The sequence below is a fragment of the Erinaceus europaeus genome, chromosome 12, assembly GCF_950295315.1.
Source record: "Erinaceus europaeus chromosome 12, mEriEur2.1, whole genome shotgun sequence".
Taxonomy (NCBI): Eukaryota; Metazoa; Chordata; class Mammalia; order Eulipotyphla; family Erinaceidae; genus Erinaceus; species Erinaceus europaeus.
In genome coordinates, this window is record NC_080173.1 from 69,381,974 (window position 1) to 69,409,302 (window position 27,329).

The 27,329-nt window shown below is 39.8% G+C and overlaps 2 protein-coding genes across 2 annotated transcripts in view; one reads left to right on the forward strand and one right to left on the reverse strand.

Moving 5' to 3' along the window:
• The window catches only part of LOC103108121 (C-C motif chemokine 15-like), a 290,207-nt gene that overhangs the window by 92,317 nt on the left and 170,561 nt on the right, over positions 1 to 27,329 (forward strand). The gene's annotated exons all lie outside the window — the stretch shown is intronic.
• The window catches only part of HEATR6 (HEAT repeat containing 6), a 46,048-nt gene continuing 24,165 nt past the window's right edge, over positions 5,447 to 27,329 (reverse strand). The window contains exons 11-20 of the mRNA XM_060203936.1: positions 26,855 to 26,954; positions 22,630 to 22,985; positions 21,007 to 21,129; positions 20,237 to 20,323; positions 16,007 to 16,141; positions 13,668 to 13,790; positions 12,898 to 13,022; positions 11,348 to 11,444; positions 9,520 to 9,724; positions 5,447 to 6,734 (exon numbers count right to left, since the gene is read on the reverse strand). Of these exons, the coding sequence (XP_060059919.1) occupies positions 6,199 to 6,734; positions 9,520 to 9,724; positions 11,348 to 11,444; positions 12,898 to 13,022; positions 13,668 to 13,790; positions 16,007 to 16,141; positions 20,237 to 20,323; positions 21,007 to 21,129; positions 22,630 to 22,985; positions 26,855 to 26,954 (1,887 nt within the window). The 3' untranslated portion in view covers positions 5,447 to 6,198. The remainder of the gene's footprint in view (positions 6,735 to 9,519; positions 9,725 to 11,347; positions 11,445 to 12,897; positions 13,023 to 13,667; positions 13,791 to 16,006; positions 16,142 to 20,236; positions 20,324 to 21,006; positions 21,130 to 22,629; positions 22,986 to 26,854; positions 26,955 to 27,329) is intronic.

Sequence of the window (27,329 nt, forward strand, 5' to 3'; positions counted from 1 at the left end):
TCCGCCCCCTCTCCTTGTCACACCCTGATCCTCTCCTTGTCACACCCTGATCTTCCACCAGTCACTTTTCGCTCCACCCTCTCTATGTCACATCCTGTTTCCACCCTACTTGGAGAGTATAAAAACAGCTGCTCTTCTGATTAAAGACACTTGGAAATTGCTTTCCGGCTCCGAGAGTTCCAGAGTGTATCTCCTGCGACGTTAGTGCGGCACGAGTTCCTGATCCCTCTCCCACGCAGCAGCCTAGATCGGCTCCAGTTGAGTTCTCTCCAACCCAGAGAGCACTAGCTCGGGAAGAAGCACCCTCAGGCTATCCCGGCAGTAATAGGTATAGGGTCAAACTAGAAAGGAAATGAAGGCAGGACAGTTGAATAGATGGGGAAAACACACACACACACACACACACACACACACACACACACTTACATTTATAGAATCAGTCCATACTGATGACCTTGGGGGAACTAATGCAGTTTCCAGTGGAGGGTATGGGACACAGAACTCTGTTGGTGGGAACTGTATGGAATTATACCCCTATTATCTTACAATTTTGTAAATCAATACTAAATCACAAATAAAAAATAAATCTCAGTCTACAGAAAGAGATGGAAAGATTGTATTTACACATCTATGCATGTATAAGTACAATATCATTTTTATTATTATAATTACTATTATTTTAGTATAGAAAACTAGACTTCTATGAGCTTTGTCAAATGTATGAATTTATATAAGTGTTGGGGGTAGATAGCATAATGGTTATACAAAGAGACTCATGCCTGAGGCTCTGAAGTACCAGGTTCAATCCCCCACACCACCATAAAATAAATAATTTATTTAAAAAAGAATTTATTCCTTCAAGAGCAGGACGTCACAGAACTTATTATAGGATCAGCACAGAGCTGGGTGGTAGTGCACCTGGTAGAACACACATTATCATGAGTAAAGACCCAGGTTCAAACCTCAGGTCCCCACCTGCAGGGGCGAAGCTTCATAGTAAAGCAGTGCTGCGGGTATCTCTTTCTCTATACCTTTCTATCTCCTTTCCCTCTCAATTTCTCTGTCCTAGCAAATAAAAATAAATAAGCCCCCTGAACTCTTATATAAATTTATGTACAGTCATTTCCTATACAAAACAAACTGAAGAATTCCTATTTGGGTATTATTCACGGTACTGATAGTCTAATCCATTGGAAACTGGCACTCTACCAATAGAAAATTAAGCCTTCAACTGAGGCCCTAGTCAAGGAATCCCTGTATTACGCCACAGATTCAGTGGACCTAGACCTCTATAGGTCCCTCTCTCCACCATCACTGGTCACTTCCATCAGGAACATCATTAAAAGGCTTCTTGTGGGCTTCTTCAGGATCATACTCTCACTATGAACTAACTCTCTGAAGGGAGGCTGGGTCATCCGACTCTACCACTTGAAGAAAACTGGTCCTGAAATGAGTGCAACTTTGAATGTTCCCAGCGGTGACCATGAACTGTGAACTCAGACTGACTGGGATGCAGAGGTTACACAGGCTCACTCCTGTGCTAAATAAATATGAATAGATAAGGGCCCTGGGTCAGATAGGTGTGGTAAACAATTCACTGTATTTATGTATTTTCCTAAGCTTGGGAGCTACTCTGCCCTGACCCAGCTTTCTAGTCCTTTTCTCAACTCTGACACCATCTTCCCAGACAATATTGTTAGTTCGTTCATCTTTATGTTAGCTAAATTACTAGCAAAAATTACCAGTCATAAGCCCCTAGGAACAAACCTAAAATAGACTTCCTGGCTTCTTGTCACCCTAGAATCCCTATTCCCATCTGCTCTATTTCTACTTTTTGGTTCCTGTTTATTAAACACGTCCTGCTTTATATCTTACTGCCTTTTAGCTACCAAGTTGTGGATGCTACTACTATTTCATCCTGAACTTCCATGGCAGATAACCAATGTGTCCCAGAACATCACCTCTCCAGGGCCCTACCCTACTAAGAGAGAAACAGGCTGGGGGTATGGACTGACCTGCCAATGCTCATGTCCAGTGGAGCAGTTGCAGAAGCCAGAACTTCCTCTTTCTGAGCCCCATAAAGAGTTTTTTTGGTCCATATTCCCAGAGGGGTAAAAAATAGGGGAAGTAAACCAGAGGTCTCTGAACTCCAGTTCCATCAGAACAGGAGATAGAAGAGGAAAAGGGGGGAGGGAGGACATTCATAAGTAGTAGGTGTGACTTAGAATGGAATAGAAGGCAGAACAATAGGGAAATAGGGCAAATGTATGTAAATATAGTCAACCCATATCTGTAGTCTTTAAAAAAAGAATATTTTGAAGAGATGTTTGAAATTTTAATAAATTCTAATGTATCAAGAAAAAAAAAGAAAATTAAGCCTTCCATACTGCTTCTCAGTCCCCGCTTAGATAAACGGGAACTGAGAACACCTGTTTTAAGCATCTATTTTAAGTCACATAGTAGTAACATCTTACCAAAATCCATTTTACATACACAGGAAATTCTCACTTAACATCAGTAGGTTCTTGGAAACAGCAACTTTAAGTGACATGAACAAGACTAATATAGACAAGAGTTAAATTCCTGCCGAATACTGTGGTCACAAATAAACTATCAAAATTATAGTAAAGACCCAAAACACTTCTAATAGTAAACAACAATTGGATTCATTCACTTTGCAACTATATCACATCAATTCAGGGTCACCCTGGACAGAATACCCTTCCCTTGGAGAGTGCATCACACACATCCACTCACTTGGCTGGACAATGGAAACACACCAATGAACCGAATGTACACATCTTTGGAATGCAGGAGAAAATTGGAGTGCCTGGAGAAAACCCATGCAGACCTGAGGAGAAGATGTCAATTCCACAGACAGTGGCCCCATCCAGGAATCATTTTTTTTTCTTCTCACCAACATCATAATGAAATGATATTGGACCTGTAATTGCTTAATTTTTACTTATCCCATCCCAAACACAAGTGTGGAGAATTTTCATTAGTTCTCATATATCTCAAGTTTCTGACTGAAATCAATCTCAATATATCGCTCATGGTCTTCAGGAAAATAGCTCAGCTAGTATAAAACAGGATTTGCATTCCTGAAGCTCCAAGTTCAAACCCCAGTGCTACATATATCTTGACTTTTCCCTTCTCTCTCTCCCTCTCTTTCTCCCTGTCTCATATTATATTAACAAAATAAATATTCTTTTAAAATAAGTATTTATTCCCTTTTGTTGCCCTTGTTGTAGTTATTATTATTGTTGTCATTGATGTCTTTGTTGTTGGATAGGACAGAGGAATGGAGAGAGGAGGGGAAGACAGAGAGAGGGAAAGACAGACACCTGCAGACCTGCTTCACCACCTGTGAAGCGACCCCCCTGCAGGTAGGGAGCCGGGGGCTCGAACCGGGATCCTTATGCCAGTCCTTGTGCTTTGTGTAACCTATGCTTAACCCGCTGCACTACCACCCAACTCCCCAAAATAAATATTCTTAAACGCTGATGATCCTATACAGACGCCTAATATATGACAAAGGAGCCAAAACTATTTAGTATGAAAAGAGTGCTTCTTCGACAAATGGAGCTGAGAAAACTGGATAGCATGTGTAGGAAAATGAAACTAGACCACCACACACCAAAATCAACTCAACAAAGATCAAAGACCTAGTTAATTAGACTTGAAACTATAAAACAGATAGAAAAAACCTCAGTGAAGTACTTCAGGACTTCAGTATTAAAGACATATTTGGAGACTCGACTACATGGACAAGTAAAACTAAAACATGATTAAATAAATGGGACTGCATCAGATTGAAAAGCTCTGCACACTAAAAGAAAACTCCACAAGGATAAAAAGGCAACTCAACAACTGGGAGGAGATATTTGCAAACCACATATCTGATAAGACAGTAATATCAAACAACGATTAAGGAAGGGATACAGCAACAAAACAAAACAACAAAATAACCCAATTAAAAAGTGGGCAAAGATGTGAAATAGCTTTCTAAGAAGTTGTAAGAAGAAATACAGATGGCCTACAGGCTGATGAAGAAATGTTCCGTTTCACTTATTAGAGCAAATTAAAGCAACCCTGAGCTTCCTTCCCACACCTGTAAGAATGGTCTATATGAACAAAACAGGAAATGACAAGTGTTGGCAAGAATGTGGAGAAAAAGGAACACTGTTACACTGTTGGTGGAAATGCAAACTGATGCAATGTCTATGAAAACAGTATGGAGAATCCTTAAGCACATAAACATGGAAATGCCTCACGATCCTGTAACACCACTCCTAGGCAGATAGCCAAAGGACATAAAAATAGTAATTCAAAGGGACATACATGTCCTTATGTTCATAGCTACTTTATTCATGAGTGCCAACAAGCGGTAACAACCTAAACACTCATAGACAGATAACTAAAGAAATTATACTAATGGAAAACTACTCTGCAATTATAAACAAGATGACATTTTGTGCTCCAGGACAAAATGGATGGAACTGGAGGTAATTAGGCTTTTTAAGGTAAGGAAGGAAATGAAAGACTGAATGGTTTTGCTCATATGTAGAATATAAGGAACTGAAACACAGGAACTTGCAAAAAAAAAAAAAAAGAACAAAACTATCTCTAAGACTTTTGAGAACTATGGTTGGGGTAGGGATGGGAGTGAACTGTTGGCAAGAATGTGGAGAAAAAGGAACTCTGTTACATTGCTGGTGAGAATGTAAACTGATGCAATGAACTCTGGTGTTCATAGAACGTTCACAGAACTTTGGTGGAGGTGCCAGGTGGTGGCACACCAGGTTAAGCGTACGTAGTATAAAGAGAACTTTGGTAGTGGGTGTGGTGTGGAATTAAAATAGCTGCTCATCAAAAGATGAATATAAAATTTAAATGTAAATAATTCTTTAGCAAGAATTTCCTTTTATTTTTAAAAACTCTTAAAATAGTGGTCCAGGAAGTGGTGCAGTGGATAAAGCATCAGGTTTTCAACCATGAGGTCCTGTGTTCAATCCCTGGCAGCACATGTACCAGAGTGATGTCTGGTTCTTTCTCTCCTCCTATCTTTCTCATGAATAAATAAATTATTTAAAAATAACTAATTAAAAAAAAACTCTTAAATAGTCCTCTTTTAAAAGGAAAAAATTTCTAAGTATCCAAAATCCCATAATCTTAGTATATGGGACATGACCCTCTAGAAGGTATTAAGTTTACATAAAGATCCATGTGCCAGGAGTTAACTGTATGGTTTGTGTATTATAAGGAGACATCCAGGGAGGGGTCATTCTGGTTGGGCAATTGTACAGCAACTATTTACTGACCTGTAAGGAACAATTTTAGCATTTTCGCAACTGATATAGTTGGCATGGCACAAACTGGCTAAACATTAGCTTTGTTTGCTGGTTTCTACAAATGCAACTTGTTAAAAACAGGAAATTATGGGCATGGTATTTTCATAAGTTTATTATAAGAGAAAAACAATTACCAGAGATGCAGTATACAATACTCTTAATTTCTAAATTCTTTTACAATTTAAAATTCTGCAATTTTAATATTCACAAATCCCCCCATGCTATGACTGATACATATATATATATATTTTACCAGATCACTATTCAGCTCTGGCTTATGGTGGTACGGGGGAATGAATTTAGGCTCTCAGGGCCTCAGGCATAAGGTCTGTTTGCATCATCATTATGCTGCACGCGTGCGTGCGCGCGCGCGCGCACACACACACACACACACACACCCAACCCAGCCAACTGATTCATTTTAATAGAATATTTTACTTTAGTGAGAAAGAGGGAGAAACCAAAATACTGCTCAGCTTAGGTTTACAGGGGTGTTGGGGATTAAACCTAGGAGTCTCAGGACCTTAGGCATAAAATTTAGTAAATGACTGCTATGCTAGCTTCCTGGCCCAACAACAACAAATATCATTGCCTTCTAGCTATGAGGTCAGAGGTTCCAACAACCTGGAACATGAACAGTGCAGCAAAACCACTTAAAGTGGTTGAGCCCTTTGAGAAAAGCTTAAATTGCTAACTCATTCTAAATAAAAAGTGGATGTGTTGTTTCTGTCCTAAAATTAAACCCCACATATTATCTGATGCTAAAACTTGGTTCTTCCTTTTTAACACCTGGAAAGTATAAGAATAATCACTGATTTGTTAATCCTAGGAGTGCTACTTGTGATCAGGATGAGTCAAAATATACAGTCATGACATCTTCTAAAAAGTCCAGGATGGTCCCTTTGGCTGTGTCACCAGTTAGTGCTTGAACACTGTTTATATGCTCCAGTGCAGTTTTGATCTTCTGGTCTCTTCCCTCCAGGTTGTGGGGTACTCCAGTGTCATCTCCTTCTGTTCCTGATTTTAAAAACCGTAGAATATAGGACTTGACCATGTCTCCATTCAGTTCAAGAGTTTTCTGGATGCAGAATAGGTCTGAGGTGCTAGCCAAATTCAAGAGGTGAATCAGCGCCTGGCAGATTTGGGTACGTAGACTGGCAGAATACTTAAATTCCAAAAAGTCTGTGGTGTCTTCACTCTTCTGCAGGGCAGTGACTAATGCATTCCAGATCTGAGCATACTGGTCAACAGACCCATAGTGTTCTCTCTTGCTTGGGATGGAAAGGGCAGCAGCAGATCTAATTCGCACCTTAAAGTTCTTGCAGGATGTCACAACAGATGTCAGGGCACTGTAGGCCTGGGAGGTCCATGGAGCTGTTCCTAGAAAGAAACCACAGCCATTGACTAAATGAAGGCTTAGCAAAAGTGAGGTATGCAGGTGGAAATATTCTTTGCACCACAAATGATGTAGTGGTATTGTTCTGGTCTTTTTTTTTCAATTCAATACATAAAGAAATCTTAAAAAAAAAAAAATGGGGTAAAACACTGTCAAGCAGAAAGAAGCAAATATATGAGTGCTCAAGCTACTCATCTTGTATTTTCTTTTCATTCTGATAATAATTCTGTAAGACCAGATTGTGCATAACTGTGGGATCCTAGGTGAAAGGTTGAATGCTGACTCTCAAACCTCTCTCTTTCCATAGCCAAGTCTGCCACAAGCTTAGAGCTTCTAAACCTGTACATAGGGACTTAGGAAGAAGCTTTTCCTCTACAAAGATTCTGTTCTGAGGGGATTAAGACTTGGTGAGAGGAATACAGACTAAAGTGCAATTCTGTTTCTCCTCTCAGCTGCGTGTTTCTAGCAATGTGTAAACTGTAAGTTTATATCCATTCTTTGCTCACGAGGATTTCCTCATACAAATGAATATCCAGACACTGCTCTGGCACTAGCAAGTTCTGTAATCTATTGGAAAGGAAAATATTTTTGATGTGGAAGTGACTGGGGTATAGAATAATCAAATTATCTGAAGGCTCAGTTTTTTAATTTTCAGAAGATATGTAGATTTTGGTCTTTAATTCCTTCCTCTTGGCCCTCAGAAATAAATCTGCTTTCTTCTTTGAGCTACCATTCTCTACTCCAATCTGAAGTGGTTCTCATTGCTCAAGATGAGTGGCAGAGTGAAATACAACTCAAAATCTCCTGATCTTTTTCAAATGTCATCTGAGGCCATTTCCTCAGTGGAAAAAGCTATGTGGTGGTGGTGGCGCACCTGGTTGAGCGCACATGTTGCAAAGGGCAAGGACCGGGTTCAAGCCCCCGGCCCCCTCCTGCAGGAGGGAAGCTTCACAAATGGTGAAGCAGGGCTGCAGGTGTCTCTCTGTATCTCTCCTTATCTCCCCCTTCCTCTCAATTTCAGGCTGTATCTATCCAATAAATAATGATAAAAAAATTAAAAAAAAAAAAAAAAAAAAAACCTATGTGGCTATTGTATGCCTAGCAGCTGCTGCCTGGCTGTTCTACCTGGACACTTGTGGCTAGTAAAGGAACACAATCAAATCCCCTAACTACATGCGTGGCTCTACAAGTTCAGAATGGTTTTTCCTCTCAAAGAACAAGCTGGTGCACTTGGTTAAGTGCACATAGTTCCTCATCTGCAAGGGAGACACTTCACAAGTGGTGAAGCAGGTCTGTAGGTGTTTATCTTTCTCTCTCCATTTTCTCCCTCCACTTTCAATTTCTCTGTTCTATCAAATGAAATAGGAAAAAAAGAAAAAAATGGTCACTGTGAGCTGTGGATTCATAGTGATGACAGAGCCCCAGCAGTAACCCTGGTGGCAACTAAAAAATAATAAAGTGGGAGTCGGGCACTTAGTACTATGTGTGCTTAACTGGGTGCACTACCACCCACACCCAAAAAGAAAAAAAAATGCCCTTCTATAAGCCTGGAGGTTCCTGAGAATGATTCAGAATTTGTATAAATAAAACTTTCAATAAAATAAATCAGCCTGGAAGATGGAATAGTGGATAAAGCAATTGATTTCCTAGGCATGAGACCCTGAGCGTTGCATCCTGGTATTGCACAAACTGGTACTGCACAACAGGTGCTCTGGTTCCTCCTTTCTCTCTCTCTCTCTCTCTTATTAATCAACAAATAGATAAGTACATAAATCTTCTAAAAAGTAAAGAATGAAGTTTGGAGGCTATGATTCCTATGTCTGAGCAACTGCTAGCCACATGATAATGTATCAATATATCACTAATTAGAAACACATGCCCCTTTCATAAAGCATTCCACTCCAGTAACTTGTGTTCATATGAGATTCCCAACCTGTATCCTCTTTCTTCCATGGCAGTTTTTTTCTTGAGTGTTAAACAATATATTCTCCTTGTTGAAAACTGAGCAAATTAAAGTAGGAAAAAAACACATTCATCACCTACTCAGAGGCAACCACTGTTGAGATAATTTTACACCTGCTTTAAAAAAACATTTGCTTTGCATCAAGAATATTTTCCTATATTAGCAAAAACTTTTGAAAACATAATTTGATTTTTATTTTTAAATCCAGAGCACCCTTTAGCTCTGTCTTATGGTGGTGCAGGGGATTGGACCTGGGACGTCTGGTGACTCAGGCATTAAGTCTGTTCCCCAACTGTAAACATAAATTTATTTTATTTTTGCCTCCAGGGTTATTGCTGGGGCTCAGTGTCTACATTACGAATCCACTGCTTCTGGAGGCTATTTTTTCCATTATATTATTGTTGCTGTCATTTTTGTATTATCATTGTTGGATAGGACAGAGGAATTGAGAGAGGAAGGGAAGGCAGAGATGGGGAGAGAAAGATAGGCAGGCACCTGCAGACCTACTTCACTGCCTGTGAAGCCACCTCCCCACAGGTGGGGTTCCTGCGCTTCGCACCATGTGCACTTAACCCAGTGTGCTACTGCCCAGCACCCTGTAAATGTAACTTTAAATGTCAACAAAATAGTCTCTTGAACACACACACACACTTTATCACTCCCCTAAATTTGACTGTTAGTGTATTTCCACTTTTTAAAAATTCTTTGACAAATAATATTGTTTAGAACATTTAAACTAACAATTTAACTAGACTGATATGTGCTGTCAAAAGCCTTTCATCATGAAGGAAGAGGAACATTCTTACCTAATGGAAGAGCAGGGTTTTTAAAAACATTTCCCACTGCGTAACAAGCATTCCATCGGACTTTCATAGCAGCCTCAGTCAGAACAGTAGAAATCAGAGCCTGGATAGACCGCTCAATGATTTCAGCAAACCTGGGTTTTTCTATGTGAGATGGCTGAAGAAAATGAAGTAAATTTCCAAGGGCCCGGACGGCATTGCTTTTTACCTAGAATAAAGTATAAAAGTAGTAGAAATCTAAGCTGCTACCAGATGTTTCACAACTATGAATCCAGTTTAAAAGCAGAACAATAGGAGGTCCTAGACATCAAATAATAAAAGATCTAATGAAAATGCAACCCAGAGGAGCTAGGTGGTGGTGTAAGGGGCTGGGTGGTTCAGCACACATGGTACAGTGTATAAGGACCCAGGTTCAAGCCCCGGGTCCCTACCTACAAGCAGTGAAATAGTGTTGCAGGTCTCCCCCCTCCTTCCTGTCTCTATCAAATAAATAAAGTGCTTTTAAAAATGTAACCTCAAAAGGTACAAATTCTCAGAAGTTAGGCTGTTAACATTCAAAGCATCAGAAAGATGAGATTCTACAGAGCTCTTTGCCTGGATTATTTTCAGTATCAGAATGAACTTCAGAAGTTCATTTTCCTCTATTTACAGACCTGGTGGTGTGAAGGGTTCTGGGGTAATAAGACAATATTGGTTTGTGACGAGGTGACGAGGAAAAGCTTAAGTTTCAAAATTCTTGTTCAGTACTCTTTTTCTTTAACTAGAGAAATACTTTTTTAAAAATTATAGAGACAGGAGTTGGGCGGTAGCGCAGCGGGTTAAGCGCAGATGGCGCTAAGCACAAGGTCCAGTGGAAGATCCCGGTTCGAGACCCTGGCTCCCCACCTGCAGGGGAGTCGCTTCACAGGCGGTGAAGCAGGTCTGCAGGTGTCTATCTTTCTCTCCCCCTCTGCCTTCCCCTCCTCTCTCCATTTTTCTCTATCCTATCCAACAACAATGACATCAGTAACAACTATAACAATAAAACAAGGGCAACAAAAGGAATAAATAAATAAGTAAATAAAATAATCAAAAAAAAAAGTAAAAAGATTAAAAAAAAATTATAGAGACAGAGGCAGAGGCAGAGGGAGTGAAAGAGGTCACTGAGTAAAACTTTCTTGCTGGGAGCTGAGCCTAAAACTGATTTGTGAAAAAACAAAAAAACTGGTTTGTGCAAATGATGTTGTAGCACACTATGCAAATGAGCTATATTACCAGCCTGAGAAATACTCTTCTACTCAATGTTCGCAGCTTATTGGAATCACCTGGGAAGTTTTCTTTTTTAAAAGAAACCACTCCAAGCCTTAACCCCCAAAATTTTGATTGTATTACTCTAAGGGCAAGGCTTTCAGAACCACTGTTTTAGGTGTTTTAACATAAGGCATCTCACAGTCCAATGAAGAGTGCATAAAGATTATCTTTCAGAAAAGTTAAAAAATGCACCAAAGTTCACTTAGATACTAAAGGGAACAACAGAACTTGAATCATACCTGCCTACCCCTAGCCCAAATCATGCTTCTTACTTATTAGTGCAATAGGAGATTCAAAGCCAAAGGTTTCTCATTTTTCTGACTTGTTATTTCCACACACACACAAAAAGCACATTACTGAGGCAAACATGGGTGCTATGATGAAATGGTAATACCTTGAGTATATCTCAATCTCCTTCAAACAGGGATAATTAGTGGGACAGTAGATAAAATCAAACCATACCAAGTTACCAGCCTTGCTGTGATGAAACTACAATATACCAAGTATCTAAATGAGAAATAGTAGGTTTTGTTGGGTCTACCTTATCTTTATCCTTGGATGCTTCTATAGCAGAACTCAACATCTTCAAGAGTAGAAGATCGGAGAACTCGTCATGGAAACTTGGGTCTGGTGCTCCCCTGTTCCACCCAAAACATAAACATGTTAAAAGGTAAAACCAATCTAAATAAGTAAATATGTTCATTTTATAACTGCAAAAACTCTAGGAAAACCACACAATGAGTTAATCCAGATTATACCAAGTATCTACCATTTGACCTGTAAATTAAATCTAGGAATGCCTCTAACAAGGAATGCAAGGAACATCACCAAATGGAGATTTCATGAACAAAAATGGTGACCATCCCTGAACCTTCTTCCTGGTGCTGTCTGCAAGGCCCCCTTGTGGTGCTGGGACTGGAACCTAGAGGTTCCTATAAGGCTAGTGCTCTACTAGGTGAGTTATCTCCAGGTCCCATTATTTATTTATTTATTTTTAATTTTGGGTTATTATTTTTAACATGTCATTTTTCATCATATTTTATTTATATGACAGAGATTAGAGCACCTCTCAGCTCTGGCATATACAGTGCTGAGGACTGAATTTGGACTTTATGCATGCAAGTCCTGTGCTCTGCCATTGAGTAATTTACTCTGTCAAAAAAAAATAAAAAGTAGGGCAACCATTACATAGATTTCCACATTTTCCTACAATGTGAGCATATCAGCATGCGACATTTTATACACAGACATCAGTCTTTTTTATTTTATTATTATTATTTGCCTCCAGGGTTATAGCTGGGGCTCAGTGCCTCCACTACAAATCCATTGCTCCTGAAGGTCATTTTTCCCTTTTTTGTTGCCCTTGTTATTGTTATTGCTGTTGTTGGATAGGACAGAGAGAAATCAAGAGAGATGGGGTAGACAGAGGGGGGAGAGATAGACACCTGCAGACCTGCTTCACTGCTTGTGAAGGGATGCCCCTACAGGTAGGGAGCCAGGGGCTTGAACAGGGATCCTTGTACCTGTCCTTACATTTTGCACCATGTGTGCTTACCATGCTGCGCTACCACCCAGCCCCCTCAGACGTCAGTCTTAACATACTACTCATTCTCTAAGAATAGCTTTTTGGAGGGGTAGGGCAGTGGCATACCCAGTAGAACACACACATTATCAATGTGCAAGGACCAAGTTTAAGTCCCAGGTCCCCACCTGCAGGGGGATGCTTCATGAGTGGTAGAACAGTGCTACAGGTGTCTTTCTCCCTCCCCATTTCTCTGTATCATAAAAGGGGGGGAAATGGCTACTAAGATGCAGTAATAATCATGGTGGGAAAAAAATAGCTTATTAGGACACAGGAAAAAGTTCAGTAGCAGAGTGCATGCCTCCTATGTCTGCAGCCCCTGGATACAGCATCCAGCACCACCCTGGAGGAACTATGGATAGCACCAAACCCGAGGGGGGAGCTAGGAGCAACACTATATATATATCCACCCATCCATTCATCTCATGGATGACAAAAGTGTATGTCAAAGATATACTTGGGACATCAGTCTCAGAAGTCATTCAAGAAAAAAGAGCTGAGTCACCTACATGTTGATAATCAAAGTATCTGTCAGGTTGCCCAGAGACCAGGCTGCTTTGGCCCGGACATTCACAGACTTGTCTTGAAGTGACATCAATATTGCATTCGCTGTGTCTGCAATAAACAGGACATCCTATAAAACAGATAAAACAAAACACTGTAGTTACTCTAGGAGTCAATATTGCTACCTTCAAAATTGCCCAATTTATTTTCAGATAAAGTATCCAGTTATTATTACACATTTCTCTCTGCAAGTCAAAATTCATGTATTCAATTACTTTTCTTCTATTACAATTTGAAGACTCATTAAAATATCTAGAGGACCTTTCCCATGATTTTGGACTAAGCTGTGTATATACAAGGCGTTTATGAATTTTACTCTTGCAACTATCCTATAACTTGGCATCTCAGCACACAATGTTCTGAAAATGAAATACATTTCCAGAACAGAGCCTATTTTATACACCCCTCTCTGTAAGAAAAGTGTCACAAAAGTGAAGATTTTCTTCTTAGTGAAAACTTACATCAGTTTTCTAAATGATTATTATCACATAATAATAGTCTAATTTTTAAAAATCTTTTGTTAATGTAAGCATTTACTAGGCACCCAGGGTATACTAAGTAATTAAAAAAGTTATAGGCAATATCATATTTTAGTAGCAAGTACAGAAATCAGATTGCAAAGTTATTTAATATCTCTCTCTGTCCAACTCAGGAGTTCTGGCTACCAGTAAGAGTACTGACATAGGCTGTAAGAGCTCTGCAGTTTCACTCTGACCTGTCTGAGACAAGGAAAAAGCACATAGACTCCAAGGGCCCTCGAGGTTGCAGTTTTCACTAAACGATTCTTGCTGTCATTGAGCCCAAGTAGCATCGTGAGGCACAGGATCTGCTTATCATTCTGCGTGAGAAAGGGTGACAAAGGAAAGAGAGAATGAAGTTAACTACGAACTAGTGTCTTTAACAGGTGACTGTGGTTTGTTTGTATTTGAGTCCATATTTAGAAGTTGTACACAACATAGGTCTTGGGGCACCCTGGTCCAATTTGTCTATTTTTAAACATCTTATTTATTTATTTGGTAGAGACAGAGAAATTGAGAGGGAACAGGAAGACAGAGAGGGTGAGAGAAAGAGAGACACCCACAACATTATTTCACAGCTTGCAAAGCTTTCTCCCAGCAGGTAGGGATGGGGCTTGAACCCAGTTCCTTGCACATTGTAACGTGCACTCAGCCAGGTCCACCACCACCCAGCCCCAATCTGGCTCAATTTAGATCCAGTTATTAACTGAGGTGAGCCCATTAGGTGCAAAGCATAAGAAGCATCTGAGATCATATTTAACTTTTACTGAGTGGTAAATTCACTGAATTAGGTCTTTTTAGTCTTCTACTTCATTAAAGCTGACTTTTAAAAAACTTTTTACGACACCAGGGTTACTGCTAGGGCTTCACATTGGCACTACGAATCTACCACTCCCAGAGGCAATTCTCCCCCCCCCCCATCTTTATTACATAGGACAGAGAGAGAGATTGAGAGAAAAAAGAATATAGAGAGATATCTCACTACTCCTGAAGCATCCCCCTGCAGGTGGGGAGTGGGGACTCGAACCCAGGTCTTTGAGCTTGATAATATGTGGCACTTAACTGGGTGCACCACTGCTTAATTCCCAAGCTGACCTCTTTAAAAAGCTAATTTATATACATATTCTTAAAGAATATGTATATAAGAAAAGAAGCTGCTTAAATACCATATTATTGGGCACCAAGTTAAGTATTTTCACATACATCATGTTATTACTCACATCACTCCCATTTAACATATGGTAAAAAGTTACTGTAACTGGGGCCAGGCAGTGGCGCACCCACTTGAGTGCACATAGTACTACGCACAAGAATCCAGGCTCCAGCTCCCACTCCCCACCTGCAGCTGGGATGCTTCAAGAATAGTGAAACAAGTCTCCAGGTGTTTATCTTTCTCTCCCCCTCTCTATCTACCCCTCCCTTCTCAATTTCTTTCATATCCAACAAAATAGAAAAAACAAGAAAAGAAGGGGAAAAAAAAAAAAAGCATGGCTTTGTGGTGCTAGCACAGAGTCCCAGCGAGAACCCTGGAGGCAAAAAAAAAAAAAAAAGTTAACGTAACTGAAGAACTAAAAAGTGTAAGAGCTGGAATTTAAATCCAGGTCTTTCTAACATCTGTGGTTTCAAAGATTTTGCTAACCCCATTCTACCACCTGCTTTCTAAAGCACCAAGAGGAAAATTTCTACTGAGATACTAGCATTTTTTTTTTTTTTTTCCTCCAGGGTTATTGCTGGGCTCGGTGCCTGCACCATGAATCCACCGCTCCTGGAGGCCATTTTTCCCCCCTTTGTTGCCCTTGTTGTTGTAGTCTCGTTGTGGTTATTATTATTGCCCTTGTTGACGCTATTCGTTGTTGGATAGGACAGAGAGAAATGGAGAGAGGAGGGAAAGACAGAGAGAGAGGGGGAGAGAAAGATAGACACCTGCAGACCTGCCTCACCGCCTGTGAAGCGACTCCCCTGCAGGTGGGGAGCCGGGGGCTCGAACCGGGATCCTTACGCCGGTCCTTGCGCTTTGCGCCACATGCGCTTAACCCACTGCGCCACCGCCCGACCCCCTAGATACTAGCATTTTTAAGCATTCCCATTCACTGTTCCCCACTGCTCTCATCCTGTATTCAAACAGAACAAATACGTTTCCCTCAGAGATGATGGTGAATACTGGTTGAAAATAAAAAAAGAATCAAAATCAAACTTAAAGGGCAGGCAGTGGCATACTCAGTTGAGCATATGTTACAGTGCACAAGGATCCAGGTTGGAGCCCCCGCTCTCTACATGCAGGTGAAAGCTTCACAAGTGGTAAAGCAGGACTCCAGGTGTTTCTCTTACTTTCTCCTTCCCTGTATCTCCTTTTCCTTCTCAATATTTCTCTGTCCTATCAAAACAAACAAATAAATAAATGGCTGCTGGGAGCAGTGGACTTGGCATGAAGGCACCAACCCCATCAACAACTTTGGTGGCAATGAAGAAACAAAAAAAAAAAATCAAACTCAAGTTCTGATACATCACTTAAGGATAAAAGAATACTCTTCCATACGGGAAGATTGTCGAAGGCTTCTGGCAAGATGGCAGCGAGAGCATCACAGGCACTTGCTTGAAGATTCGGGTACTCTGCATTCTGTAGGGCTTTGGGTAAAGGACCATTCAGCATCAGAGTCCAGAACATCACCACCTAGAACAGGGACACAGTCCATGAGATAGCAGTGGAGACAACCTCAAAATTAATAATAAAACATATGTCATTAAAGTAATAGCTTCCCCCCCCCCTTTACAGATTCTTTTATTTTTTCTTTATAGAGAAAAGAAATTTAGAAAGAAAAAAAAATTGAATCCTGCCATTTTATTGATTAGGAAACAACAGTCTGCTAGATTTAAACAGCAATAGTGATACTACTAACAAGAAGGATATGATAATAGTGAAAACCACAGTAGTAGGCTCATCCAGCAAAGTATAAACTTTACCATGGTTGAGGACCTATGCTCAAGTTCTAGCTACCACCTAGAGCACTATAAGAAGGGGAAGCCTCATGAGCAGTAAAGCAATGCTGTGCTATTTTTCCTATGTCTCTCTCTCTCTCTCTCTCTCTGCTTTTTACCCTATCTGGAAGAAAAAATAGTCTCCAGTGAAGCTCCAGGGACAGGGAAAAACAATAAATAAAAAGAATATCTATTTACAAGACTTAGTAGTGGGCTAATGTTCTTCAGAGAGTTTATCAAATGCAAGTCACTGTTCAAAATGCTTAACACATATCAAATTGTTTTAAACCCCTCTATAGCTAAATACAAAATAACCAACCAAAGCATAAAGAGATAAAGTAATTTGCTAATAAGTGCAGAACTAGAATCTAGATCAATGATACCTAGCTTAGGCTCATTCAACATGATCCTTTGAGGGCACAGGAATCAGGCTCCCAGAATAAACAAGAGGCCTTGAGTTCAAAGAGCACAGGACCCACAAGCAGAGCTTGGGATGAGTTCTTCAGTGGCTGCTTCCTGTCTCTGCAACCTCAGGAGAGTCACTGAACTTATTAATAAGGCCTGATTACTCTTTAGTAAGTCAGGACAGAGATAACTATTTGGGAGTTTATGTGAAAATTAAATGGAGGACTTTATGTCTGCATGGTGCTAGAAGACTTCAGTGGAGACCTCACTTGAACATTTATCTCTGTTTCAAATACTTTGAAGAATGATCTCATTTCAATCACCATGGAGGTGGCTTAATGGGTAGAGTGCAGGAATCATAGTGTGGGGCCCTAGATTTGACCCCAACACCTTGATATGCTAGAGTGGAGTAGTGCTCTGGTCTTTGTCTCTCCCTCCAGCCCCCATAAAATAAATCTAATAAATGCTTTTGTATAAGTCTAGTCCTCACACATAAGCAATTTCACTGTTTAGGATGCACATGGCAGAAAGGGAGAGGAGAGTGGCAAAAGCACTGGAGCTTCCTTTGGTGCCGTAACAACTCCTATGTGGAGTCAGAGTTCAAATCTGAGTGAGTTATGTGCATAGTTAGATAGTTATGTGCATAGTTAGTTAGTTAGTTAGATCTTACCTGGCAAGCTATTTCTGAAAACCTAAATCAGTCCCTTGGGGGGGGGGAAATTATCTGACTTTAAAGTCCTTCTACATAAGCTTCTAAAAAGTATTTTAAACTCGGTTGCTTTCCCATACCTTATATAAGCCCTATGGTTTAATATTTATTTATAAAACTCTGATTTTGGTGTTTCTATTTTCTGCCCCATAGATTTTAGTTCTGAGTTTTGCTATGGATGTCATGTACCCTTTCTTTTCAAAAATATTATTTATTTATTTATTCCCTTTTGTTGCCCTTGTTGTTTTATTGTTATAGTTATTATTGTTGTTGTTATTGATGTCAATGTTGTTAGATAGGACAGAGAGAAGTGGAGAGAGGAGGGGAAGACAGAGGGGGAGAGAAAGATAGACACCTGCAGACCTGCTTCACTGCCTGTGAAGTGACTCCCCTGCAGGTGGGGAGTCGGGGGCTCCAACCGGGATCCTTACGCTGGTCCTTGCACTTTGCACCATGTGTGCTTAACCCGCTGCGCTACCGCTAGACTCCCAACATGTACCCTACATGTACCCTTTCTATTCTTTCTATAGTACCAGTTCTTGGAAACCCAGTCTGGGCTCTTCCTACCCCAAATCAGAATTTTAACATGTGTGGTTGTCAACATCCAAAATATTCCAGAAAGATTCTTATCTATTATTTTTATCCTATGCAGTCTCCTCCCACACTGACCAGGACTGACCCATGTAACCTCTAGGATGTTGTGGAATAACAGCATGAAACTTCCAAAGCTAAGTCACAATGCTTGCTGCTTTGTCTTGCTTTATCATTCTTGATTCACTAGTTGTGAGGGCAGCTGTCTGACGTGTCAAGAGAATATTCAAGTAGCCTCCTAGAGAGTTTCTCATAGGAAGAAACTTATAGAGGCCTATTGCCACTACTTAGCACTACAATGCCAGGGATGTGAGGGAGCCTTCTTGGAAGAGCTCTCTTAAAGTCCTGTCAGATTTAGTTGGTTGCAGCTTCTGGGACCTTTGATGCAAATTCTAAGAGCCCTGTGCCAGAAGCACCCAGCTAAGATCTTCTAGAGCCCTACAAAAACTACTAGAATATGAGAGAATAAATGTATACTGTCTTAAGCATTCAAATGTTTAATTATCACTTAGCAATGAATATTAAAGTATATCCTTTTTTTTACAGATGAAATATCTAGATATGAAAATTTAAGAGGCTTGCCCCAAACATCTGACTAGCAAAAGAAAATTGGCTTCAAACACAGTTCTAAGAGCAAAATTCAATTAATATTCCAGTAAATAGTATCATTTAAGCTTTAAAGTAATCTAATAAATGGCTAAAGGCAAACTTTATTTTTGTCATCACTAGAGCCTCACTGCTTCAGGTCAACTTTTTCAGATACAGAGAAGGGAAGAGAGGGGAAAGAAACCACAGTGATGAAGCTTCCTCCAATGTAATGAGAACAAGGCTCAAACCTGGGCTGCATACATGGCAAAGCATCACACTAGTTAAGTAAGCTATTCTGCCAGAGCCCAAGGTAGACATATTTTTTTTACAATTAAAAAAAAATTATATATTTATTTTCCCCTTTGTTGCCCTTGTTTTTTTTTCATTGTTGTTGTAGTTATTATTGTTGTTGTTATTGATGTCCTTGTTATTAGATAGAACAGAGAGAAATGGAGAGGAGGGGAAGACAGAGAGGGGGAGAGAAAGATAGACACCTGCAGACCTGCTTCACTGCCTGTGAAATGACTCCCCTGCAGGTGGGGAGCCGGGGGCTCGAACCAGGATCCTTACGTGGGTCCTTGCGCTTTGTACCACGTGCGCTTAACCCACTGCACTACCACCCGACTCCTGGTAGACATTCTTAATTCACTGCTAGAATGATGAAAATTCTGAAGGAACAGAGAGGAGAAAGGGGGCATCGGGAAAAAAGCCTTTTCTAGTAGGGTCATGTGTTTTTCTTCCAAAGAAGAAATAGTGTAGCATGGGGTCAAAAAAACAGCCCAAGGTCACAGGATGTGGGATAAGAGAATGGGTAGTGGTAAAGGAGCTAAGGAAGCTAATATTCACTGAGTATCTATTTGCTAGCATCTTATATTTCATTCAATCTTTCAATAGTCCTATGAGTCAAGGATTGCTCTTTCTCTTTAGCTTAAGGAAACTGTGTTCACTGTTAACAGATCCATTAAGTAGTACTCCCTAGATATGGTCCTATGCCTTCTGACTTCAAGTCCCTGGCTCTTCTTACCATTCTGGTCTGCCTCTTAAGCAGGCTGAATAAACTGGGCTTTATAAAAGAGAAATAGTTTTTTTTTTTTTTTTTTTTTTTTTCCATTGCTAGTTAGTTGGCTGTAAGTTATTCTACCACACACTAAACTACAAATAAAATCTTTTCATGATAGGCTGGGGAATTGTAACAGCAGTTGTGCACCAGAATTACATGTCTAAGGCTGAGAAGTCCCCAGTTCAAGCCCCAGACACCACCACATGCCGGAGCTAAGTACTGCTCTGGTCTATCTCTTTTTCTCAAGAAAATAAATCATCATTTTTTAAAAAAACTATTCATGTTAGTATTACATTCTCCTAGATTACAAACCTTAATCTTTTATATTGGAAGAAATCATACTATCTTCTCTATTTTCTACTTCATCACTGAATCTCAAAATAAAACTAACTGAAACCCTGCAAAAAAGAGAAAACTATGAGTTGACATTTACTTACCAAGGAAACCGGCACTCTCTGATCAGTTGCTATGACAGAATCTGATTTGTACTGCTGTATTATGCCTGCACCCAGTTCTTCCAGAAGCTATTAAGATAAAAGAAGTAGAATGTATTATTTCCCTATCTGAAACTTCTTTTTTTTTTAATTTAATTTATTTATTCCCTTTTGTTGCCCTTGTTGTTTTATTGTTGTAGTTATTATTGATGTCGCTGTTGTTGGATAGGACAGAGAGAAATGGAGAGAGGAGGGGAAGACAGAGAGGGGGAGAGAAAGACAGACACCTGCAGACCTGCTTCACCGCCTGTGAAGGGACCTGCCTGCAGGTGGGGAGCCGGGGGCTCGAACCGGAATCCTGACGCCGGTCCTTGAGCTTAGTGCCACCTGAGCTTAACCCGCTGCGCTACAGCCCGACTCCCTATCTGAAACTTCTTAAAGAAACCTCAGATTTAGGGCTGGCAAGATAGCTCACTTGGATAGTAAGATTGCTATCATACGCATAGCCCTGGTTTGAGCCTGGCCCTTGTCACAGTAAGGGAAGCTTCAGTGCTCTGGTATCTTTCTTTCCATCTTTATCTCTATTTGCCTTTCTATCTGAAAAAGTCAGCCTGGAATGGTGAAGCCACCGTGACAAAATAAAATAAGTTAAATAAAACCTATCAACCAAATGAACAAACAAAAAACACAATTCAGAGTTGACAGACATATAGCAGACGGAAGACTATATGAAGAAAAAGGCATGTAGTTGTCCAGCTTTTAATGACAATTACCTTGGTTCCATGAAGCTGCATGGAAAGGTCTATTTCCCCCATGCATCTGTAAATCACCTCTCCCAGCTCCATCAAATAGAGCTGAACCATTGAAAAGTAGCCCCTTGCCAAATGAGCCAAAACCTACAGAAAGAGCAGAGGATGAGCCTCAATATCTGAAAAGAGGGTTACAATAATCAGAAAAGTATTCTGATATTTAAAAAAAAACTCTTAATAAGAAGCTAAAATCTGACACTACTGAAATAAGCAATAATCACTTTCATTTTATGACTAAAATGAATAAATCATATGTAAGTGTGTAGTTCTTTACTCTTTACAAAATATGTTCATTGATACTACTAATATTATCTCACTTAAGCCTGGGAACATTTTTTGTTTTAATTTTTTCCCTTTTATTGCCCATGTTGTTTATTGTCGTCGTTGTTGCTGGATAGGACAGAGAGAAATCGAGAGAGGAGGAGAAGACATAGAAGGGGAGAGAAAGACACCTGCAGACCTGCTTCAACGCCTGTGAAGTGAATCCCCGTAGGTGGGGAGCTGGGGGCTTGAACCAGGATCCTGATGCCATTCTTTGCACTTTGTACCATGTGTGCTTATCCCGCTGCACCACCGCCCAACTCCCACATTTTTAGATTTTTTTAAGTAGGTATTAACAGAATAGTTCAGCTGAAGAAACTAAGACTAAAAAGTTAAAGGACATGCTTAATATTAACCAAATAATTATAAACAATAAAAAAAATCTATGTCTTAGATCATATAAATTTTTTATTTTTTTTACTATCTTTATTTATTGGCTATAGAGACAGCCAGAAATCAAGAGGGAAGGGGGTGACAGAGAGGGAGAGACACCTACAACACTGCTTTACCATTTGCAAAGCTTTCCACCTACAGGTGGGACCAGGGGCTCGAACCTAGATCCTTGTGAACTATAACATGTACACTCAACAAGGTGTGCCACTGCCCGGCCCCTCTTAGATCATATTATAGTACAGAAATTACACACACTTTAATCTAGGGTTGTTTTCTTTCTCTGCAGGAGTAATTATTTTGCATAAAGCAAAGATAAAATCAAAGAAAAATTTCATAAAGAATTAAATATTTTTCAAAAATGAAAGGCTATCTGTACAATTTCTTACACTCAACTGTTGTATAGTACCTGAAGTTATGAAAATGACTCCCAACAAAAAGGAATGAATCTCACATTTAACAAACAAAATTTTCCCATGCCCTGATACAAACCAACCAATCATTGATACCTACAGTGCAATTCCTACTAACAACACTGACACACTGTCTGGTTTTACATTGCTTCCACAGACTAACTTCAGTCTGGTTTTACATTGCTTCCACAGACTAACTTCTCACAATGAATTTATTATTTTTTTTAAAGAATGTTCTTTTTTTTTTTAAAAAAAAGATTTGTTTATTTATTAATGAGAAAGACAGGAGGAGAGAAAGGAGACATCACTCTGGTGGTACATGTGCTGCCAGGGATTGAACTCAGGACATCATAATTGAGAGTTTAATGTGTTATCCACTGCGCCACCTCCTGCACCACAATCACAATGAATTTATTAAACATGATTATTTCCAATTCAGGAACGAGGAAATAAAACCTCCTACCTGTAAGGCCTCCAGTCTCATAGGGGATGGCTTATAGGTGCTTCCTAGTGCACAACCAGTATCACTACCTGAACAGGAATCCTCTTTGGGCAACACAATGGTGGAAATGCAAAGTCGAATGAGCCAGCATGGCTCTGAAGAATCCCTAGGTGACTCAAGTGATGTTTCTTCCAGAAAGGATCCTGAGGAAGATTTCTTCCACCAGTCAGGAGGACTGATGTGAGGAATAGCTGAATTGTTACTGCTGAGTCCAGAAGAACAGGGCTGCTGTAGAAGTAACTGGACTTCAGGTAAAGGTGCGTGAGTGGACACTATGGCTCCTAAGAGTGTGAGACTTGACACACGAACATTAACATCTGTCAAAGAAAACAGTAAAAACCTATCACCATGGGAACAGCTGTCACAAGATCAAAATCATCCTTTCAGGCAATTAAAAAATAAAGAACCCAGGACCAGGCAGTGGCGCCCCTGGTTAAAAGCACATATTACAATGGGCAAGGACCCACGTTCAAGCTCCTGGTCCCCACTTATAGGGAGAAAGCTTCACAAGTGGTGAAGCAGAGCTGTAGTATCTGTCTCTCTCCCTCTCCTCTCTATCCTTCCTCCCCTCCTGATTTCTCTCTGTCTCTACCCAATATTAATAAGTAAATAGAAATATTAAAAAATAAAGAACCCTAAGAATAGTAGGCATATTAATAGTATCTTTTAATAAAAATATCAATGATTCCAAAAATAAATAAATAATTCTTGTTTAACCTGAATCTAATTATACCTTTAGACCTAAGTTCCAATTTATAGAAAATATATGACAAAAGCATAGTTAAGACAGTAAAAGAAAAATTCAACAAAGTTGAGAATGCCAGACATTCTATATAGCATAGACTTAGACAATTCCAAAAGTCAAACCGGAAATTTATAAAGATTTTAAAAGATAACGGTCAGCAAGATATTTCACCTCAAAGGGTATAGTACTTGCTGTGCCATGCATAAAAATCCAGTTCCAGACTGGTCCCAGTTATACAGGGGTAAGTTTTAGTGCTGTTATGTCTTCCCCCCTTTCTGTCTATTTCTATCTGAAAAAGTTGGTTGGGGGCTGGGGAGACAGCATAATGATTATGCATAAATGACTTTCATGCCTGAGGCGCCAAAAGTCTCAAGTTTAATCCCCAGCACCACTATAAACCAGAGCTGAGCAGTGCTCTGGTCTCTTTCTCTCTGTGTGTATCTTTCTCTCTGTATCTCATTAAAAAATACACTATCGGGAGTCAGGCAGTAGCATCGCGGGTTAAGTGCAAGTGGCGTGAAGCACAAGGACCAGCATAAGGATCCCGGTTCAAGCCCCCAGCTCCCCACCTGCAGGAGTCACTTCACAGACGGTGAAGCAGGTCTGCAGGTGTCTTTCTCTCCCCGTCTTCCCCTCCTCTCTCCATTTTTCTCTGTCCTAACAACGACATCAATAACAACAATAACTACAACAATAAAAAAGGGGCAACAAAAGGGAAATAATCAAAAATAAATAAATAAATAAACTATCTACAAAACAGAGATCCCCCAACTTATCATCTGAACTACTCCAGCCTTTAGGTTCATGATTAGTCAACAATTTGTTTGGCTTTATATGTTGACTCTTTTTTCAGCCACCAGGTTCCAGATGCTACCATGTTGCCAAATGGACTTCCCTGGGCAGACAACCCCACTTCCCCAGAAGCCTTGCTTCCCCAGAGCTCCACCCCACTAGGGAAAGAGAGAGGCAGGCTGGGGGTACGGATTGGCCTGTCAATGCTTATGTTCAGCAGGGAAGCAATTACACAAGCCAGACCTTCCACCTTCTGCAACCCATAATGACGCTGGGCCCATACTCCCAGAGGGATAAAGAATAGGAAGTTATCAGGGGAGGGGATGGGATATGGAGTTCTGGTGGTGGGAATTGTACCCCTCTTATCTTGTTTTTTTGTCAGTGTTTCCTTTTTATAGATAAAAATTAAAAATAAATAAATGAATAAAATGTTTTAAAAAAAAAAAGCTAGTCTGGATCAGTGAAGTCCTAGCAATGACCAGAGAAATAATGTTTTAAAGACTAAAGTGTCAAAATAACTAAACAAAGTACATAAACCTTGAATAAACCCAGAGATGCTCTCTCTCTCTCTCTCTCTCTCTCCCCCTGCAGGTGGGGATCAGAGGCTTGAACCCATGTCCCTGTGCATTGTAAGATATGCATTAAACCAGGTATACCACCACCCCCACTTTGTTTTAAAGAAGTTGTAAAATTCTACCTGGGACAGAATGAGGAAGTTTGAACAAAAACATGATATTAGATATTATGGAATTAATACAGTTTTCTTAGGTGTGAGAATGGTTTTGTTTCAGAGGTCCTTTTTGTTCAAGATTTATTTATTTATTATTTAAATCATATGAGAGACCCAAAGTACCAATCAGGAATATGCAGCACTGGGAATCAAACCTGGAGCTTCAGCCATGTAAGTCCTGTGCTGTACCAGTTGAGCTATTCCTCTCTGGTCAGAGTTTGTCTTTATTCTTAGGAGATGGAGGCTGAGACAATAACGGTAAAATGTATCTGTAAATTACTTTTAAAGTGGTCAAAGAGAAAAAAACACATGTATATACTAGCATATACATATATGTACATAAAATATAGATATTCCCTGTAAAGAGAGAGAGAGAAAGCCTTTATGACAAATACTAGCCAACTGTTAAGTCTATGTAGATGTTTATATATAGAGGTATTTATCATACTAGCCCTCAAACTTTTCTGTGGATCTGAAATTTTAATGCTAAACAGTTTTAGAAGACAAAGTCAAATACTTGGAAAGGACCTTTTAAACATGGTTGAAGCCCCAGTGTGCAGATAAAGACAATTGATGGACTGAAATGAGCCAGGAACTGAGAATGAAGTGTTGGACTTTGGCTATTTCACTTCTACCACTAACATGATGGTATTAAGGCAAGACTTATCTTTCTGGGTCCCACTGCACACAGTGGTAAAAAAAAGAAGTGAATCTCCTTAAAGCCTATAAAAATCATATGAGGTAGGTATAATTCTTCTTGTTAGGAGGTAACTGAGAGGGCTATGGCAGTAGTGGATAGTAGCAATGGGAGTGAACTGCAGACTCTCAGACTGACTCTGGACCATTCAGGGTCTAGTACCCCTCTCATAATGTTTTTATTTACTTATTTATTTTAACAAAATCACTAGTTTTAAAACTCATTATTGGATAGAGACTGAGAGAAATTGAGAGGTAAGGAGAAAATAAAGAGGGGAAGAGGCAGAGACACCTGCAGCCGTGCTTTACTACTCGTAAAATGTCCTCCTGAAGGTGGGGACCAGAGACTTGAACATGGGTCCTTGTGCACTGTAATGTGTGCACTTAACCAGATATGCCACCACTCTATAATGATTATATATATATATCCATGCCCCCTTGAAGTTCTACAATTCTAACCAGTTGCCTCCTGGGTTTCCAGGAGCGCACCCAGCTGAGCACACACATTACTACGCACAAAGACTGGGTGTCAAGCCCCCTGTAGGGGGGAAGCTTCAACAGTAGAGAAGCAGAGCTGTAGGTGTCTCTCTTCCTTTATCTTGGCAGGTGTTCCTCTTCATCTACACTTCCTTCTCAATTTCCCTGTTCTACCAAATTAAAATAATAATGAATAATTTTTTTTTAAAAACTCAGCTTATCAAAGTATGGTATGATTCTAACATTTGTAAAAAGAAGGAAAGAAGTGTCTAAAGGCAAGTGTTTACAGCACATACAGTATTTATGTATACTTGCTACATGGCACATAAGTAAAGTACTATATGTTGGAATAAATCAGGAAATAACTAGTAGATTTTATAGTTAGTGAGTTGTTTTTTCTTCTTGTTGTTGTATGTGGTTGGTCTTTCTTTTCTTTTTTTTTTTTTTTTACCTCCAGGGTTTATCGCTGGGGCTTAATGCCTGCACTATGAATCCACTGCTCCTGGAGGACATTTGTTGTTGTTGAACAGGACAGAGAGAAATCGAGAGAGGAGAAGACAGAGAGGGGAAGAGAAAGATAGACACCTGCAGACCTGCTTTACCACTTGTAAAGCGACCTTCTACAGGTGGAGTTAAATAAGTAGGGATATCTTAGAACTATAAAAATGTTCAGAATACTTTTTTCTTTCACTATAATCTAGACTTGATTAATATAAAGAACCCATCCGTTTTAAACTAACACCAACCTTTATGGAGGATATAAGGTTTTATCTGGTTCCAGACTTTTGTCAGCAGGCTGAGTTTCAGACGATCATAAGGTGAATTTGATACTAAATTCGCAAGGCACTGCAAAACCCAAAAGAATAATTCATTCTCAATAGGCTTCATTATGCTACAATCCAGAGACAAAACTGTACAGCATTTAATTTAAAAAAAGTCTACACATTTATTTGAAAAATCAGTCTTTTTAAAATTATTTATTTTTCCAATTATTTATTTTTATTGTCTTTATTTTTTTTATTGGAGACAGCCAGAATTTGAGAGAGAAGGGGAATACAGAAAGGGAGAGAGACAGAGAGACACCTGCAGCCCTGCTTCACCACTCATGAAGTATTCCCCTTGCAGACAGGGTCTGAGGGCTAGAACCCAGGTCCTTGCACATGTTAATATGTATGCTTAACCAGGTATACCACCACCCAGCCCTGAAAATCTGTCTTTTTC